This window comes from Patagioenas fasciata, chromosome 2 (assembly GCF_037038585.1).
Source record: "Patagioenas fasciata isolate bPatFas1 chromosome 2, bPatFas1.hap1, whole genome shotgun sequence".
Classification (NCBI taxonomy): Eukaryota; Metazoa; Chordata; class Aves; order Columbiformes; family Columbidae; genus Patagioenas; species Patagioenas fasciata.
In genome coordinates this window covers 1,671,963-1,689,346 of record NC_092521.1, presented here as the reverse complement: position 1 = coordinate 1,689,346, position 17,384 = coordinate 1,671,963, and the positions used below count along the sequence as shown (strand labels likewise).

General features: G+C 49.9%; 1 protein-coding gene across 1 annotated transcript in view; it reads left to right on the top strand.

Moving 5' to 3' along the window:
* The first annotated feature begins 756 nt into the window (after window positions 1-756).
* Window positions 757-17,384, top strand: part of ARHGAP39 (Rho GTPase activating protein 39) — a 154,099-nt gene continuing 137,471 nt past the window's right edge. The window contains exon 1 of the mRNA XM_065830347.2: window positions 757-872. Within this exon, the coding sequence (XP_065686419.1) occupies window positions 862-872 (11 nt within the window). The 5' untranslated portion in view covers window positions 757-861. The remainder of the gene's footprint in view (window positions 873-17,384) is intronic.

Below are 17,384 nucleotides of genomic sequence, written 5' to 3'. Positions count from 1 at the left end.
GCACTGTGTATGCATGTGCTCTATATGTGCACATGCACGTGTTTTTACACTGTGCACGTATGTGCACACTTGTGCATGCGAGTGGGCTGTATGGAGGCGTGCACAGTGTGCTGTGTGCATACGTGGGAGTCTGTGCATACAGTGCTCAAGGTATGTAGAGTTGCATGTGTACCTATGGACACACGTGCACTTTTTATGCATGTGCTCTGTACATGTGTGTGCGTGTACATATGTGCACTTGTGCACGAGTGAGCTGTATGGAGGCGTGCACAATGCCCTGCGTGCAGACGTGTGTGTCTGTGCCTGCACACGGTGCTCAAGGTACCTATAGCTGCACATGCACCTATGCACACGCATGTGCACCGTGTACGTATGTGCCCTATACATGCACATGCGTGTGCGTATCCATTTACACTGTGTATGTATGGGCACGCGAGTGAGCTGTATGCATGTGCGCACAGTGTGCGCTGTTCCGCGCCATACAAGCGCGCACGGGACGTATAGACACGTATATCCGCACGTATATGCACCGCAGGCGCGCTCTGCGCATGCGCCCGCCGCCCGAACTACCCCTCCCATCAAGCCCCGCGCCTCGCCCCGCCCACCCCCTCAGGGCGCGGTGGGGAGGGGGCGGGGCCTACGGGAGGCGGAGGCCACGCCCCCTCCGCCCGTCCCCATTGGCGGCGCCGCCGTTGTCGCTGGTGACGGGGACGCGGCGGGGCCGCCGCGCTCAGTGAGCGGCGGAGCGGCCGCGGGGGAACGCGGGGAGAGGGGGGGGGGCGGTGGGTCCGGCGGTCACCGGGGCCATGGGAGGCCGAACCGGGACCGGGGCCACCGGCGAGCGGTGAAGCCCCTGGGAACATGGCGGAGAGGTGAGAAGCGGCACCGCGGGGGCGGGGGGGGGGGGGGGTCTGAGGGGGGTGAGGCCTCTGAGGGGGTTTGAGGCCTGAGAAAGGGGGGAAGTGGGGGCTGCTCCCCCTGTGTTAAACACCCAGACCCTTCTCTGAACACCCTCGGGGGCGCTCAGAGGGGTCTGGACCGCTTTTTATCACCCTTGGTGGGGGGGGCTCCTCCGTCCTCACTTCTCCGTATATATTTATGTAGGGGTTATGGGGGTGCCCCCACTTTTTGGGGGTGTTTCCCCCCCCCCACCTTGGCGATATCTGTGTCATTTTTTGGGGAGGGGGTGTTTTATCCACCTTCTGTCGTCCTTCTGGATGAACACGGGGAGGGACTTAATGGGGGGGTTGGGTGGGTGTCAGCACCACCTTGATTTTGGGGGGGGATCCCCCCTGGTTTGCATGGCGTGGGGTTGGATCCTCACCCCCCTCTCCTGTTTGGGGGGGGTGAAGCCCAACCTCACTCACCCCCCCTCCCTCAAATGTGGTGCAAGGTGGGGGGTGGGGGCTGGATGCGCCCACCTGGTTCTGTATGGTTGCGGGGAGGAGGGATGGATCCCAACCCCACCCTGATTTCCAGGGAGGACATTGGCAAATGGGGTGGGGGGATGGATCCCACGTTGCTCCCCATGGAGGTGGGGTTGTGGAGGGGCTGGCTCTCCCCCCTGTTTCCCATGGAGGGGGTGGATCCCACCCCCTGTTCTCCATAGAGGGGCTGGTTCTCCCCCCTGCTTACTCAGGGGAGTTATGGGGGGGGTGGATCCCCCCCCCTGTTCCCCATTGAGGAGCTGGATCCACCTCTGTTCTCCATCGGGGTAGCTGGGGAAGGGGGGGGCTGGATCTCACCCTACTCCCCATGGAAGGTTGAATCCCCCTTACTCCCTATGGAGGGGCTGCATTCCCCTCCTGTTCTCCATGAAGGAGCTGGATCGCACACCGATCCCTATTGGGGGGCTGGATCCTCCCCCCCCCCCCCCCGCCATGGAGGGGTTCGATATCCCCCTGCTCTCTATGGGGGTTATGGAGGGGCTGGATCCCACCCTGTTCCATATGGAGGGCTGGATCCCACGCTGATCCGTATGGGGTGTAGGGGTTGGATCTCCCCCTGCTCCCTTAGGGGGGTTATGGAGGGGTTGGATCCCCCCTTGTTCCCTATGGAGGGGTTGGATCCCCCCTTGTTCCCCATAGAGGGGCTGGATCCAACCCTGTTCCGTATGGAGGGGCTGGATCCCCCGCCTTCCCTATGGAAGGGTTGGATCCCACCCTACTCCTTCAGGGGGGTTATGGAGGGGCTGGATCCCCCCCTGCTCCCCACAGAGGGGCTGGATCCCCCTTGTTCTCCAGTGGGGGGTATGGAAGGGCTGGATCCAGCCCCATCCCGCTCCCCGTGGCCGCTCTGCGGGGGGGGGTTACACACGGGCTGGATCCCACCCCATGGGATGCAGCCAAGGGAGGGATTTTTACGGAGGTGTAAGGTGTGGCAGGGCGAAAAGGGGGGGTCTGGGTGGCGTGCAAGTGGGTGTGGATGCAGGGATGGGGGGGGCTGCAGGGATGGGGGGGGCTGAACTGATCTCGGAGAGGGTCGAAATGGCCGAGTTGTCGGTGTTTGCGCTGGAACGGGGTTTATTTATTTCACATGTGCGGAGGATTGCGAGCCGCTGGTTCTTTTTTATTATATTCTTATTATTTATTTGATTTTTTTCCGCTCTCTGCGCTGCTTTGCTGCCCGCGCCCCCCCCCCCCCCCCACCAGACCCGCATCCTCCGGCTGCAAAACTGCACGATGGGAAGGAATGTTTAAATCTGTTTTATCCTCCCCCCCAATTCCTCCTTCCTTGGCGATCGCGGTTTAATCAACACTTGAGTGACCTCTACAGATAAACCCGCAGCTGCCGCCCTCCGCTCCCTCACCTGGCGCATGCAGCTGGCTGGGCTTAACGGGGTAAATAAAACACATTTCTACCAGAAAATTAATGACAATGAGGAGCTTGGGGTGAGCTCTTGGGTACCTCTGAGCAGCAGGTGGCTTGGGGAGGGCTGTGGGTGTGTGTGGCCCGGTTGGTGTCGGTGGATGCGCCGTTGCCGTGACCGGTTGGTCGCTGTTTTCCGTGAAGCGTCTTCCCCGGGCGGCAGCTGCGGCTGAACGTGAATGCACCGCGTGATGGTTTCAAACCGGTGTGATTGCACCTCGCTGCGAATCCGTCGGGCGCCGAGGAGCCGATTTCTTCGGGGATGGCGGCGGGGGGGACGTGGCACCCTCGCAATTTCACAAAATGTCTCGCTGCCGAATTCGGGGGGGAGGAAAAAGTGCCGGTATTTGGTCTATGGGGCTCGTGGATGCGAGTTAAGTCTGTGGATGTGACATTTTGCCTACACTTGCAAGGTGCGATCTTAACATTGCTTCTCTGAGTATTGTTCTGTGCTGTACACCTTTATTTGTGGTTCTTTTTGGAAGGGGGAAGCTTAATATTTCTTTCCCGTTGCTTAGGGACGCTGCAAGAGGGAGAGCTCAACATATCTAACGGCGTTGCAAAGCCCAAGTAGATTCTTGCCCATTGGCAACCAGTAACTTCACTTTTTCCCTGCGTATCTTGCATGCTCAGCTGATCGAGAACTACGTTCCCAGCCTAAAATTTAGATTAATCCGACTGCGCGCTAGGGTTTGAATGGCTGATCACAGCGCAACTCATTCCACCGGTACCTGGGGTGCCTTTCAAGTCTAAATGAGCCTTTAATGTTCATCATGCCGGCTTGAGTTATGCGAATACCCTTGGGAGAGAGAATTTTAGTGCTCTTGCTTTGGGAAGAAATGCGTATGTTGGGGCCCTCGGTATCTATAGGGAAATCTTTGCTCTCGCGCTAAAGATGCTGCTGATAGGGTATTTCCCACCGAAATCTCTGGTCGCTGCAGATCAAGACAAAGTCATGGTCTGGGTGTCTGCGAGCCAGATGTCTTCATGAAGCTCCAAAAGAGCTGGAGATGGGCTCAAAGGAGCTTTTCAAACGCGGCCGTGAGCGAAATAGCAGAATTAAGAAAAAGAGGGGAGGGACCAAAGTTGTCGTCCGCCCGGTAAAACTGATATTGCTGATATGAAAGTACCTGAGAAACACTCACGGCTGAATTTCCGTGATTTATCACTAACGGCGTTTGAGGAACCTATAATTCCCGGCTATACCCTACGTGGCTTAAATGAGGTCGTTAACCATCCTAATAAGAGAAGCAGAAATGCTGTATTCTCCTGTAACCTGCAGCTCGAAGGTCCTGACTGTTGAACTTTATCCAAATCCTTGCCTTTCACAACAGATTTTCCTGATATCCACCATGGTCAGTGTGTGATTGGTGGGTGCGAGTTCTTATTTTGATTGTTCGCTCTTTGGTTGTTGTTGTCTTGTTGGGACGGGAGCCGCTTTCTACCCTCTTTGCAACCACAACATGGTTTTGATGGTAAGTCCCAAACAGCTGCTGCAGCCGTTCGGTTTAACAGTGACACCAGGGATAGTCTTGACCAGATTTGTGAAGATTAATTAATATATATACACTAATGAACTTGGCAATGTAAGAGCAGTGAGATGATACGGGTTGTGTGGGTAGCAGGGCCGGCTTTTTATTCTGATTTCTGCCTCATTGTTCCTGGCCTATATTGGGTGTTTTGGACCTGTGATTGTGACTTTTAAATATATTAGTGGTGTAATAGCATCATTTTAAAGCTGAAATATAGGCCCTATAGGCTGAGAAAGCTTCTCCAACCCATCAATTAGTTGTAGAGCTTCCAGATGTTTTATATAATTTTAAATATAGGCTATTTCCAAAATAATACATTTTTAAAGCATTTTATGGGATTTCTGGCTTGTGAAAGATAGGAAAATAACGTCTGTGTGTGTGTGATGGGTTTGATATCAGACCTGCTGGGTGTGTGTTGTCAAGTGCCGCTCATGATGGATTTGGTGCCTGTTGCTGCTCCTCCACCTCTTTAATATTACAATAAAAATATCATAAAATCTGGGGCAATCCCAGCAACTTTTCTGTACGTAACTCTTGTCTTCAGAGCTGCGGCTTTCAGCGGTTGAAAGCTGCTTTATTGCCTGTGCTTGCGATATCGTAAAATCAGAGTATCTACAGCTCATCTCTCATTTAGGCCTCTGAGTCTCCGAAATCCTTAGGCTGGGCCTAACAGAGCTATCGAATGGTTTGGGTTGGGAGGGACCTTAAAGATCATCCGATCCAACCTCCTGCCATGAGCAGGGACGTCTTCAACTAGACCAGGTTGCACCAAGTCCCATCCAATGTGGTCTTGAACACTTCCAGGGATGTCCAGGCTGAGTGTTGAGCGCGTCCTAACAGACTAAACTTTGCCATAAAACCTTTCTTCCTAGAGAAATGGAGTCTTGTTTGCTGAAATATTTCAGCTTAGACTGGACAAAGCAGCAGGAAATCTTGTTGTATGGACCAGCGTGACCTTTCTTTGGTAGGAAGGTGGAGGAGACCTATTGCATCACGTAGGTCGTCTCCAAGGATAAGCCTGATGTTCTTGGGTCAAGCTCCAGGGCAGGAGTTTTGTCAACTTCGGCCTTATTTAAAGCTTTTTGAGGAGCTATACTGGAGAACTGGGTGAATCCACAGTTTTGTAGCTGGATTTGAAGGTCACCTGCTTTGGTCTTAAGTCCTCAAACTTCAGGCCGTCACCTCCTGCCGCCACATGGGAGTTGCCATTCGGGAAATATTTGTGGGCTTGAAATCCTGAACTGTAGAAACATGCAACGTGTTGGTGTAGAAAACTTCCCCCTCACAAACTCCTTTAAATAGGAGCAGCTTCCTAAACCCTGTTCCAGCAACGTCATCTTGTGGCTTCTCCTTCAGGTCAACTGATTTGACCATTATCTCAATCCACTTGGTCCAATCTGTGTTTAGGCCGGTGAAGTCGATTCAGGGCAAGTTTTTCTGGGTAAGTTTTTTAGGTAAACTATAATCTAGATAGAAAACATTGTGTCTTGTGAATAGGTATCGTGGTTTAAGACTGGTTTGGGCAAGGCTCAAGTCTGTGAGTAGGTGTCTTGGTTTAAGACCAGTTTGGGCAAGGCTCAAGTCCTCAAACCCTTCTGGCAATTATATTACGACCAAAGACTTGTGGTGTGTTCGTCTTCTGAAAGATGAAGGTTTTAGCAGCTCTAGAAACTTGTGAATACACAATTAAAATAAAATAAAGTCCCTTCCCAACCACCTTTAAACAAAAACCCACAAACCAAAACCAAACCACCACATACAACTGAGAAGTCTCAAGGGACTGGGCTGATTCCAGGAGTAAAATTGATATAGAGTCTGTGAAGTTTGGAAGTTCCCCAACATTGTGGCAGAGCCGGGGAGGGGATGGATCCTAAATCATCAGTTGTAGGAATTTTAGGCTTGACTGTCGCTGTACAGCAGGGTTTTTACAGCACGTTTATTTGCACACGTTTGCCCCCAAATATGAGTGAGAACTTCATTTTGGCGGCCGATCAAGATCACTACAAATGTTACAATGACCTCTTCTTTCCAGCACCTTCAAAACAATAATTTCTCGTTCCTGTAGTCAGCAACCGCACTCCCCATCCCACGTTTTTGCTTCAGTGGTTATTTCCTTACATGCTCTAGATAACGCATTGAACCTCGACCTTTCCTCCTCTCAAAAATAAACAGTTCTGCTCTCATACTTTTCTCTTTTTTTCCCTACTTTGCAATTAATCCAGGCTGGCTATTTTTAATTCCAATTGCCGAGGAGGGATAAATGTACTCCAGGTGCTGAGGGGAAGAAGTGGAGCAATCTCGAGATTAACATCTGCCCCGTGACTTTGGAATTAATCGTAACTGGAGAAAGAACCACATTGTGCTGTTACAATGGGAGGTGCCTTGCTTGAGTGTGGAGCTGCTGGAAGGCAGGAGGGCTCTGCAGAGGGATCTGGATAGACTGGAAACATGGGCCGATTCCAATGGGATGAAGTTCAACAAAGCCAAGTGGCGGGTCCTGCGCTTTGGCCACAACAACCCCTGCAGCGCTCCAGGCTGGCACAGAGTGGCTGGAGAGCAGTCAGGCAGAAAGGGATCTGGGGGGACTAATGGACAGGAAGCTCAACATGAGCCACCAGTGTGCCCAGGTGGCCAAGAAGGCCAATGGGATCCTGTCCTGGATCAAAATAGCGTGGTCAGCAGGACAAGGGCAGTGATCCTTCCCCTGTGCTCTGCATTGGGGAGGCCACACCTGGAGTATTGTGTTCAGTTCTGGGCCCCTCAGTTCAGGAAAGAGATTGAAGTGCTGGAGCGGGTCCAGAGAAGAGCAACAAGACTGGGGAAGGGACTTGAGCACAAGCCCTATGGGGAGAGGCTGAGGGAGCTGGGCTTGTTCAGTCTGGAGCAGAGGAGGCTTAGAGGTGAGCTCAGCACTCTCTAGAACGACCTGAAGGGCAGTTCTAGCCAGGGGGGATTGGGCTCTTCTCCCAGGCAGTCAGCAATAGGACAAGGGGGCATGGGCTTCAACTCTGCCAGGGGAAATTGAGGCTGGAGATTAGAAAGCAATTCTGTGCAGAGAGAGTGGTCAGCATTGGAATGGCTGCCCAGGGAGGTGCTGGACTCACCGGCCATGGAGGTTTTTAAGCTGAGATTGGCCATGGCACTTAGTGCCATGATCTGGTAATGGACTGGAGTTGGACCAAGGGTTGGACTTGACGATCTCTGAGGTCTTTTCCAACCCAGTCCATTCTGTGATTCTGTTTCTCCAATTCTTCACCCCTCGTTCTTTCTCCGGCCTTAATACACCTGATAATTGTATTTATTTTCTTCTTCTTGCTTCTGGGGCTGCTCCTATCCTTTAAATATTCCCACAAACAGCTTTGCAAGAGATAATCCATATGGATGCCAAATTTTTAAGGAGGCAAACACATCGCTCTGACTTTCGTTACTGTCCCAGCTGATTGCCAGGTAGCAATAGGAAGGAAATAGGCAACAAGCAGAGAGGGCTCCTGAACTGTGACGTGTAGTAACCCAGTGGTGTCATTTAGAGAGCAGAAACCACTATTCCTGCAGCGGGAGACGTGGAAATTTTTGATTGTTGATTAACATCTCATAAAACTCGTGGCAAATGAGGCCTGAAATCGACTGTCAGAGGGAAAAGGCTTCGCTTATTGTATTTTACAGATGGTGTCATCCTTCGAAGGTTTCGTTCCTGCGTCGAACCTTGATTGGAAATGATGCTTCCGGTGCGGAGCGGAACTTTTTGACTTCTGGGGAGTGTTCAAGTTTGCTCCTTAGTGCTGAGCTCTTGAAACCCAGTTGGACTGGGAGAAACGTCCGTGTTGAAAGGGAGGGACGGGGTTGGTGGCATCTGGGCGTTCATGTGGCAGAGAAGAAGGATTTGGGACACTGGGGACTTTGCCACTGTCACCGGTGGCTTGACCAGCCCTGGACCAGTCGATACCTGAAGCGAAGGTGGTTTATATGCTGCTCTTCTTCCTTGACGCTTCCCCCCCTGCTTTTTCCTCCCTTGGCGCCTTCCCCTCCCCTGCTTTTTCCTCCCTTGGTGCCTCCCCACCACCTTTTTCCTCCCTTTGCACCCCGCTTCCTCCCTCCTTTGCGCCCCGCTTCCTCCCTCCTTTGCGCCCCGCTTCCTCCCTCCTTTGCGCCCCGCTTCCTCCCTCCTTTGCGCCCCGCTTCCTCCCTCCTTTGCGCCCCGCTTCCTCCCTCCTTTGCGCCCCGCTTCCTCCCTCCTTGCCTCCCCTTCCTCCCCTTCCTCCCCTTCCTCCCCTTCCTCCCCTTCCTCCCCTTCCTCCCCTTCCTCCCCTTCCTCCCCTTCCTCCCCTTCCTCCCCTTCCTCCCCTTCCTCCCCTTCCTCCCCTTCCTCCCCTTCCTCCCCTTCCTCCCCTTCCTCCCCTTCCTCCCCTTCCTCCCCTTCCTCCCCAGGTCCCTTCCATCCCATTCTATCATCAATTCTGACCACCCAATCTCCTTCCTCTTTACCACCAGCTACAGAAAAATCCCCAAATCGAACCTCGGTGCCTTCCCTATCCTGTAGGCCCTACAAAAACACACGCGCCCGGTCCATTTGTGCTCCTGTCAGATCCACGCGGTTTCCGCGCTGCCTCTTCCCAGGGTGATGACATTTCTCTGTCTGCCTCGTTGCGTTCTTATTGATCTTCCCCCTCCGCTCTGCACCCTGCTTGAATGTAAATGACTTCCACGGGCGACGTGGTTGGAAACTCAAGCTTTTCCCTGGCCAGAAACGTTACTTACCCTGCGAATTGAAGCCATCGTATTATGATCTTCATCGATCTTTCCGTAGCGCGTCTTGCAAGCCCGAGAGCCCTTTGCACACAGTTGAGAGATCATTGCGCGAGATGGAAAAGTGCAGTCGCTTATCGACCGCGATGTGGCGGGTTCCTCTATGGAAAAGAAGGATGGACAATAGGGTGAGTTTAAATAACGGCAGAATTTAGGTTACTGGAGTCAAGCCCATGGTCCATTTAGACGAATAGTCCCTCTTTGAAGTCTAAATCCTTTAAAGACAACACATGAAACAGCAACGCGCTGTCCCTGATATGCAAAGGTACACGTGGACTTGAAAGGGAAAATTCTGCTTCTTGAAGAGCTGTCTTTGCTTCCTTTTGGTTTTCTGGGGTTGGTTTGGTGTTTTCTTTCGGTTTCTTTTGTGTCCATCTGTTGAATTACTCACATTGAGGAGCGCACCTCAAGCTGGCCGAGCACACACAGAAGGCTTTGGAGGATAGTCGGATGTATCATCGGTTTTATTAGCAATTAAGCCGTCTCTTAAGTAGTTTCTGGATCCTGTTGCCGACCTGAAGTTGGCTTTCGAGCTGCTGCTTCTGCTTTGTAAGCTCCTTTGCTCCTTTTAATCTACCGTGTGCGTCTGTGAATCCGCGTCTCCTCCGCGGGCAGGAGAACCTGGTGCGGTGTGGTGGTTGAGGCTTAAAACAAAGGGTAATATAACAAAACCAAACACGCCTCTTACTCTGGTAACCTGGGCAGGAACATTTGGGAAGAATTAGGAGGAAAAATAACACTGAAAACTCCCCATTGAGGGATTTGTGTGTGTGCATCTCTGGGCAGATCGGGCTCTCGGCGAGGCCTGTGGTTTCCATTTGCTTCCCAGTAAAGTGGTGAGACTGGGGTGAAATGAGGTTTCTCGCCTTTCTGCTTCGTGGAAATACACCTCAATGCTTATTCAAAGGGTGATGCTGCTTCTCCAGTTCCTAAGAAACCTTCTTTTTTGAGTTTTTGAGCTCTATCTAGCAAGTAGCAAGTGATAGGATGAGAGGAAACGGCCTCAAGTTGCACCAGGGGAGGTTGAGGTTGGATCTGGGGAACAATTTCTTCCCTAAAGGGCTGTGGGGCATTGGAACAGGCTGCCCAGGGCAGTGCTGGAGTCACCATCCCTGGAGGGGTTGAACAGATGTTTCTTAGGGACATGGTTTAGTTCTAGTGTTGGGTTATGGTTGGACTTGATGATCTTGAGGGTCTCTCCCAACCCAAATGATTCTATAAGGATCTGCTCTGGGAAATAAGAGCAGGCTTATCTACTTCCAGGCTTAGTATCAAAGCACTGGGATTGTCAGAGCTCATTTTCTTGTATTGTTTTCTTTTCCTTTGCTTGGCTTTGCGCAGAGCAGGAAGACTCTTCTTTCCTTCCTCGCATGAGGCATTTAGAGGGATCTCCACCCTGAGTTATGCGTTAGGACTTACCATTGAGAATCATCGAATAGTTTGGGTTGGAAGGGACCTTCGAAGCTCACTCTGTCCCCATCTTAAGTATGGAAAGGCTGTGATGCGGAAGGATCTCCATGCAGAGCTTTGTCCTGGGACTGGCTGAGCAACGACCACCGAAGATTCATTGTACTTCTGGCAGAGGCTGCTGGCTCAGGTTTGCTGTCCAAGCCACTTTCATGAAGCTCCAGCTCCCGTGCAAAAACTGTGCGATGCTTACGATGAGATGCTGAACCTCGATGGAGCTTCCTGGCCTGGACTGTGCCATGCCCGGGTAGTAAAAGCCCACAGGAATCTCTTTACTTTTTTAAATTTCAGATTAAAATGACTTTCATTACACTCCCCACCCCACCCAAGGCTGCAGAGAGGATTCTGTTCCCCATTTCCACCTTCCGTGCTGTTTTTGAGAGATGCTCCTGAATCTCTCAGAGCTCCCAACAGCGCTGCTGGAAGGGGAAAATTGCAAATGAATCCGTCAGCGCCGCTTTCATTTAGAAGCCTTTTCTTTTCCCCTTCGAATTCTGCATATCTCACATCTCCCGAATGTCACCTTGAGGAATCTGTGTTGTCACGTGGCTGTTCAGTGCAGTGGATTTAGTGTGTGGAAATAGGTGTGCTCAAAAGAAATATCCCCCTCTGCAAAAATCACGGTGGTTCAGAGAACATTTTCTGTCTTAGACTTTTATTCAGCAGGAAGTTCTCTAGGTCCTTTGTTCGAGGTAAATAATGTGCCTAGAACTTCAAACCCTGACAAGCGCCTCTGCAGTAATTAGTTTCTTCTGTCAAACTTGAGCTTGCCTAAGCAATACATCGTTCTTCTCGGCTGGAAGAAGGGACGTGGACAGGGTTTTTCATTGCAAATCGACGCACACATGGGCTCTGTGAGGAGAGGAGGCTTGATCTGGGTTTTAAAACCACCTGGATTGAGAAGAGACACCGCCAGCCTTACTCAAAACCTGTCTTAGAAATTCCACAACTTGTAGCTTTTTCTGAAGGATCAAAGGTTTCTCGGCAAATTCTTGCACCTCTGCTTCTAGTGCTGGTGTTCTCCAGCACTGCTTTTCACTCCCGTGAAACTGGGTTTTAAAGCCACCTGGTTGAGAGGATACGACGCCAGCCTTACTTAAAACCTGTCCTAGAAATCCAGCAACTTACTTTTTATGGCTTTTTTTCTTAAGGGTAAAGGATTTATTGGTGAATTCTTGCACCTCTGCTTCTAGTGCTGTTGTTCTCCACTGCTGCTTTCGCTCCCGTGGGATGGGCTTCCAAGCTGAGGCAAGAATTTGGAAAAAAAATGCCTTTTTTATGAAATCACAGCATGGACTGGGTTGGAAAAGACCTCGGAGATCATCCAGTCCAACACTTGGTCCAGCTCCAGTCCATTGACCAGATCATGGCACTAAGTGCCATGTCCAGTCTCAGCTTAAAAACCTCCAGGACCGGTGAGTCCAGCACCTCCCTGGGCAGCCATTCCAATGCTGACCGCTCTCTCTGCACAGAATTGCTTTCTCATCTCCAGCCTCAATTTCCCCTGGCAGAGTTGAAGCCCATGCCCCCTTGTCCTATTGCTGACTGCCTGGGAGAAGAGCCCAATCCCCCCTGGCTAGAACTGCCCTTCAGGTCGTTCTAGAGAGTGCTGAGCTCACCTCTAAGCCTCCTCTGCTCCAGACTGAACAAGCCCAGCTCCCTCAGCCTCTCCCCATAGGGCTTGTGCTCAAGTCCCTTCCCCAGTCTTGTTGCTCTTCTCTGGACCCGCTCCAGCACTTCAATCTCTTTCCTGAACTGAGGGGCCCAGAACTGAACACAATACTCCAGGTGTGGCCTCCCCAATGCAGAGCACAGGGGAAGGATCACTGCCCTTGTCCTGCTGACCATGCTATTTTGGATACAGGACAGGACACCATTGGCCTTCTTGGCCACCTGGGCACACTGTTGGCTCATGTTGAGCTTCCTGTCCATTAGTCCCCCCAGGTCCCTTTCTGCCTGACTGCTCTCCAGCCACTCTGTGCCAGCCTGGAGCGCTGCAGGAGGTTGTTGTGAGACATCAAGATGCAGATTCTTAGACTGGAAGTTGAAAAGTCAAGCCTGAGAATGGGCTTGACTTTGTTCACGACTGAAAACAGGAGAAAATGAAATTGGGGAAGGCTTGTGTGGAGAAGACAGTGGGAGGAACATACAGCGGGGGGAAAACAAGGTTTGTTTTGTCATCTCCGCAATCCCCGGGGTTGTCTTCTGAGCCAGTGACATCTAAACAGGAGACTAAACACATACCCTTGGTAGAAACCGAGGGTGGAACAGGTTTGGCAGCAGAAGCAGCTGTTGTCTGATGCTCCTCTCCGTAGGAAGCAGCTGATCCAGATCTGGAAGCCACGGGTGAGATTCGCCTCGCCGCGGCCGCCGCGTTTCATGTGGCCGGTACCGATAGATGTACTTGGAATATTCCTGTTGAATAAACGAGAATCTGTTCAAAGCTGCTCCAGGAGCGAATCAAAGATGGTTAGAGGTAGCGCTTCAAGACACAAAGGAAATTTGGCTGGAGTTTATGGGCAGTGGCTCTTCTTTTTGGATCTTGTCAACAATTTTGCTCGATTTTACCTAAATACAAATGACTTTTCCATCAGCTCTTGCCCGTGCATCACGGCGAGCATTATTTCTTCCTCAAGCACATTGCATTCAATCAACGCATCTTCTAAGCCAATGGAGGGGTCCGTAGCCATTTGAATCCCTAATCCTTTTAGCAATAGGAAGCACTTGGAGCACGTGGATAATGCGGTTAAAAACACGCTTGCAGATAACACTGTATAAATATCTTTCATTAAGACTTTTAAGTAGGGAGAAAGCAAGTTTTTTGGGGTATAATTTCCCTACGTATAAAGGAAATCTACTCAAGCGCTGCAGATAAATCTTGAGTCTCGCAGCATAACCAGGTGTTCCAAAGCATCCTACGAGCGGCCGGTGACAAGGGAAGCCGTAAAATGGAAGCGTTGTCGCTTTGCATTACTTGAAAATCAGCAAACATCATGCATAGCTGCCCATGTGGCCAAAACTGCACCAAAACCACTTCATTTTGGCACCCTGGCGTTGGATGCCAAAAGGTAGTTTCAAAGCTAAATAGGCTGAGCTTAAGACCAGTCCCTCTCTGTTTCCGATCCCACTGCTACGACTTGAATTTTGATGCCTTTCTTCGCTCCATTTCGCAGAAATAAAAGATGTGAAATACCTAAATGGGGGAAATTGAGGTTAGAACAGTGTATTTAATGTGCAAGCGCCACGAACAGGCATCCTGGGGTTGGTTTTATTCTGGAGAACTTGGGAGCTTGGAGAAGGGACCTACAGAGGCTGCAGAGCTGCACGTCGAAGTAATTAAAGGTTATTGATGACTCCTACATCTCCACCCACACAACTGTGATACGAGTGCTTGATTTCTCTTTTCATAAAGCATTTCAGACTATCCTGTACGGTAGAAATCATGTAACCCTCAGGATTATCTTGGCGGTTTCATCTCCCATCCCAAGGGAGGCCTTTGGCTTTAATGTCTGCGTGACAGGAAAGCGACTGGCACGTAACTACTTTCATCTTGGCTCCAAAACGCTGTCTTAGCTCTAAAATACCTTTCTTTTTCCTTGATTCTTCAATATATTGACAACTTAAAGTCAGCGCTTAAAGTGCTGACCCACCGTTCTGAACACAAACCCGGGATTTATCACAAAGAGACTCGAAATTAAGGGTATTTGGGGTAAGTTCTCATTCGGTCACCCCGCGCTCATTGTTTGACAATTAGAGATCAAATGATTTCTTTAGCTGGAGATTTGAAAAGCCAGAAGTTTTCTGGTAATCTGTTGATTGATTTTCTTTAGTCCTGGTTTTGTTAGATCAGGACTGGCTTGAAACCACTTGATCTATTTGAGGGAAGTGTCGGAGGTGTCACGGCCCAAGCTTGGGCTTAGGCGTGAATTCGGGAGGGAAAGGAGCCGAAATAAGGTTATTTACACCAAGTTGGAGCAAATATTGACCAGCCCACTATCCTGTCTCCTTACATTGGACCTGACTGTAAAATCAGCAAATCAAAGAAACCTTTAAAGCCAGGGTTTAAGGTTTTAAAAGTGTTGCAGGCTTACAAATTAAATACCTTGGAGGTGAATATCTTGTAATGGTTTAACTATCTGGATCGTAAGTATTGCTAAGTAGCCTTTGTTTTCCCATTCCCTAAGTGAGATTTTAATAGTTTGCTGGAATATAATTGCAACGCTCTTCTGTGAGTCGACTCTTGGAGAGTCTTTATCCCAGAGCTATGTGGAAATTGGTTATCTCTTGGTTTTTAAAGGCAGTTTTTATGGGAAGCAGAGACACAACTCCTTCCAGGAGGTGAGAGACCTTCCCTTCCTCGTTAACTCACTAATTTGGACACAAACGAGCAGCGATAATGAAGTTTTGGACAAGGTAACTTGCTCCGTAGCATTCAAAAGTCTATCCAAAGAGCGTTTCACGCCATGAAGTATCCCAGCCGTGTTATAAAATGAACTTGCTTGGCAGCAAAGCAACGAATTGGCTGCCGGAAGACAAGATGCAATTAACCGCCGTGATCTATGGCAATCAATTAAAAATTGCTTTCTCTGGACTACGGAACATCTGTCTATAAGGCAAGATGGGGCTGTTTAAGCCAGTTTTTTGATAGTACTTTTTAACTTAAATGGTTTTAGCTTAGTAAGAACTTAAACTTACATGACATTTTAAACTTGACTTAAGCAGCAGCCTTGCCGAGTGTCCTACCCGCCTCAAGGCTATGAAATTCTATTTTCCATCCCTAAAAGGTGCATAGACTGGGACTAGAAAGGCACAAATGGCCAAGAGGGCTACAAAAACCCATCAAAAACCAGGGGTCAGTGAACAGGAGATAAAAAACGAGCAATAAATGACTTAATCCCAATATAGATGACAAGTGGTAGGGACGAGGTGATGGGTCAGGAAGACAGAATTGGTCGGCGAAATAGAAATGTGGGGGAAGACCAAGACAACTGGAGTGTTAATACAGAGGGACGTGAAGTGGTGAGAAGAAAACTGGATGTGAAGGAGGGAGAAGATGCTCCAGGCTACGCGTCTGAGTTGCGTGCGGCGAGAGGACACGGGGGTTTGATAGTGATGAGGGATGAAGGGGAGGAAACGCCGTGAGATTCAGAGCGGTTGCCATGAGGACACAGGCAGCACTCGGGTTCCTAAGGGAATGCTGCGTTCCTAAATAATATTTGTATTTAATGCATTGTCTTTACATTGTTAATGCAACTCTGAGAGAAGTCGTTTGGGCCCAACGGTGAAAGCAGAGAATGGAAAAATATTCCAGCAAAACTTAATTCGGGGAGAAAATAGGGAGATTTAACATCTCCTCTGGGTTTTTTTTTAGCTGTTCTTGTCCTGGAAAGTCACGCCATTAGGAATGTCTTCAAGATACTTGGTGAGGCAGTGCAGAAATACATGAGCTGAATAATTCCTGTCCTGGAGATTTCACAGAATCAGAATGGACTGGGTTGGAAAAGCCTTCAGAGATCATCAAGTCCAACCCTTGGTCCAACTCCAGTCCATTGACCAGATCATGGCACTAAGTGCCATGGCCAATCTCAGTTTAAAAACCTCCAGGGCCGGTGAGTCCAGCACCTCCCTGGGCAGCCATTCCAATGCTGACCACTCTCTCTGCACAGAATTGCTTTCTCATCTCAACCTCAATTTCCCCTGGCAGAGGTGAAGCCCATGGCCCCTTGTCCTATTGCTGAGTGCCTGGGAGAAGAGCCCAATCCCCCCCTGGATAGAACTGCCCTTCAGGTCGTTCTAGAGAGTGCTGAGCTCAGCTCTAAGCCTCCTCTGCTCCAGACTGAACAAGCCCAGCTCCCTCAGCCTCTCCCCATAGGGCTTGTGCTCAAGTCCCTTCCCCAGTCTTGTTGCTCTTCTCTGGACCCGCTCCAGCACTTCGATCTCTTTCCTGAGCTGAGGGGCCCAGAACTGAACACAATACTCCAGGTGTGGCCTCACCCGAAGCGACAGAATCTAGAGTGGAGCAGATAAAATTTGGAAGCAGGAATCTCGTCTGGGCCTTTCAGAGCTATGACAATTATTGGTTGTAGTAACATAAATATCTAATACACATTTTTGCATCAGCAAAACCTACGGTAGAAACTACAGAAGCAAGAACAGCATATACCTCAGTACACTGGCGAAAGTAGAAGAGTGAACGGGGTGGTGTAAGGGGAAAAATTATTGAAAAGTATCATTTTTATCTTCAGGGAGTGTTACTGGATGACCAGGGTTAACTGTGACTTGGAATAATTTGATTTGTACAAAGTACCATTTAAGCTGTTTAGTAAATGCTCTTTGCATCTGCTCACGCAACCAATCTTGTGAAAGATAATGTCCTATTAGCTTGGAAATAATTCAAAGGATAAATCTTAGCGAGCAGAAACTAAGGCGGTGGCAGGGCTCGGGTGAATGTTAGAAGGTTTCTATATGTTACGTATGGAAAAGAACTGAGAGCTGAATAGCACAGGTTAACACATTGATATCACTACCACCTCCCTTCTGTGTAGTTGTAAGTTTCTACTCAAGGGAGTAGAAATAGCGTGGCCAGCTCTCCTCTTTCTTGGGGTGTAATGCGGTGGGGTTGGTCTCATGGGTGGGTATTTTACTGGAAATATCTGCACTCACGGCGCTTTCCTTGCTCCTTTCTCTGAGTTGCTTTTAACACTACGGTTGGAA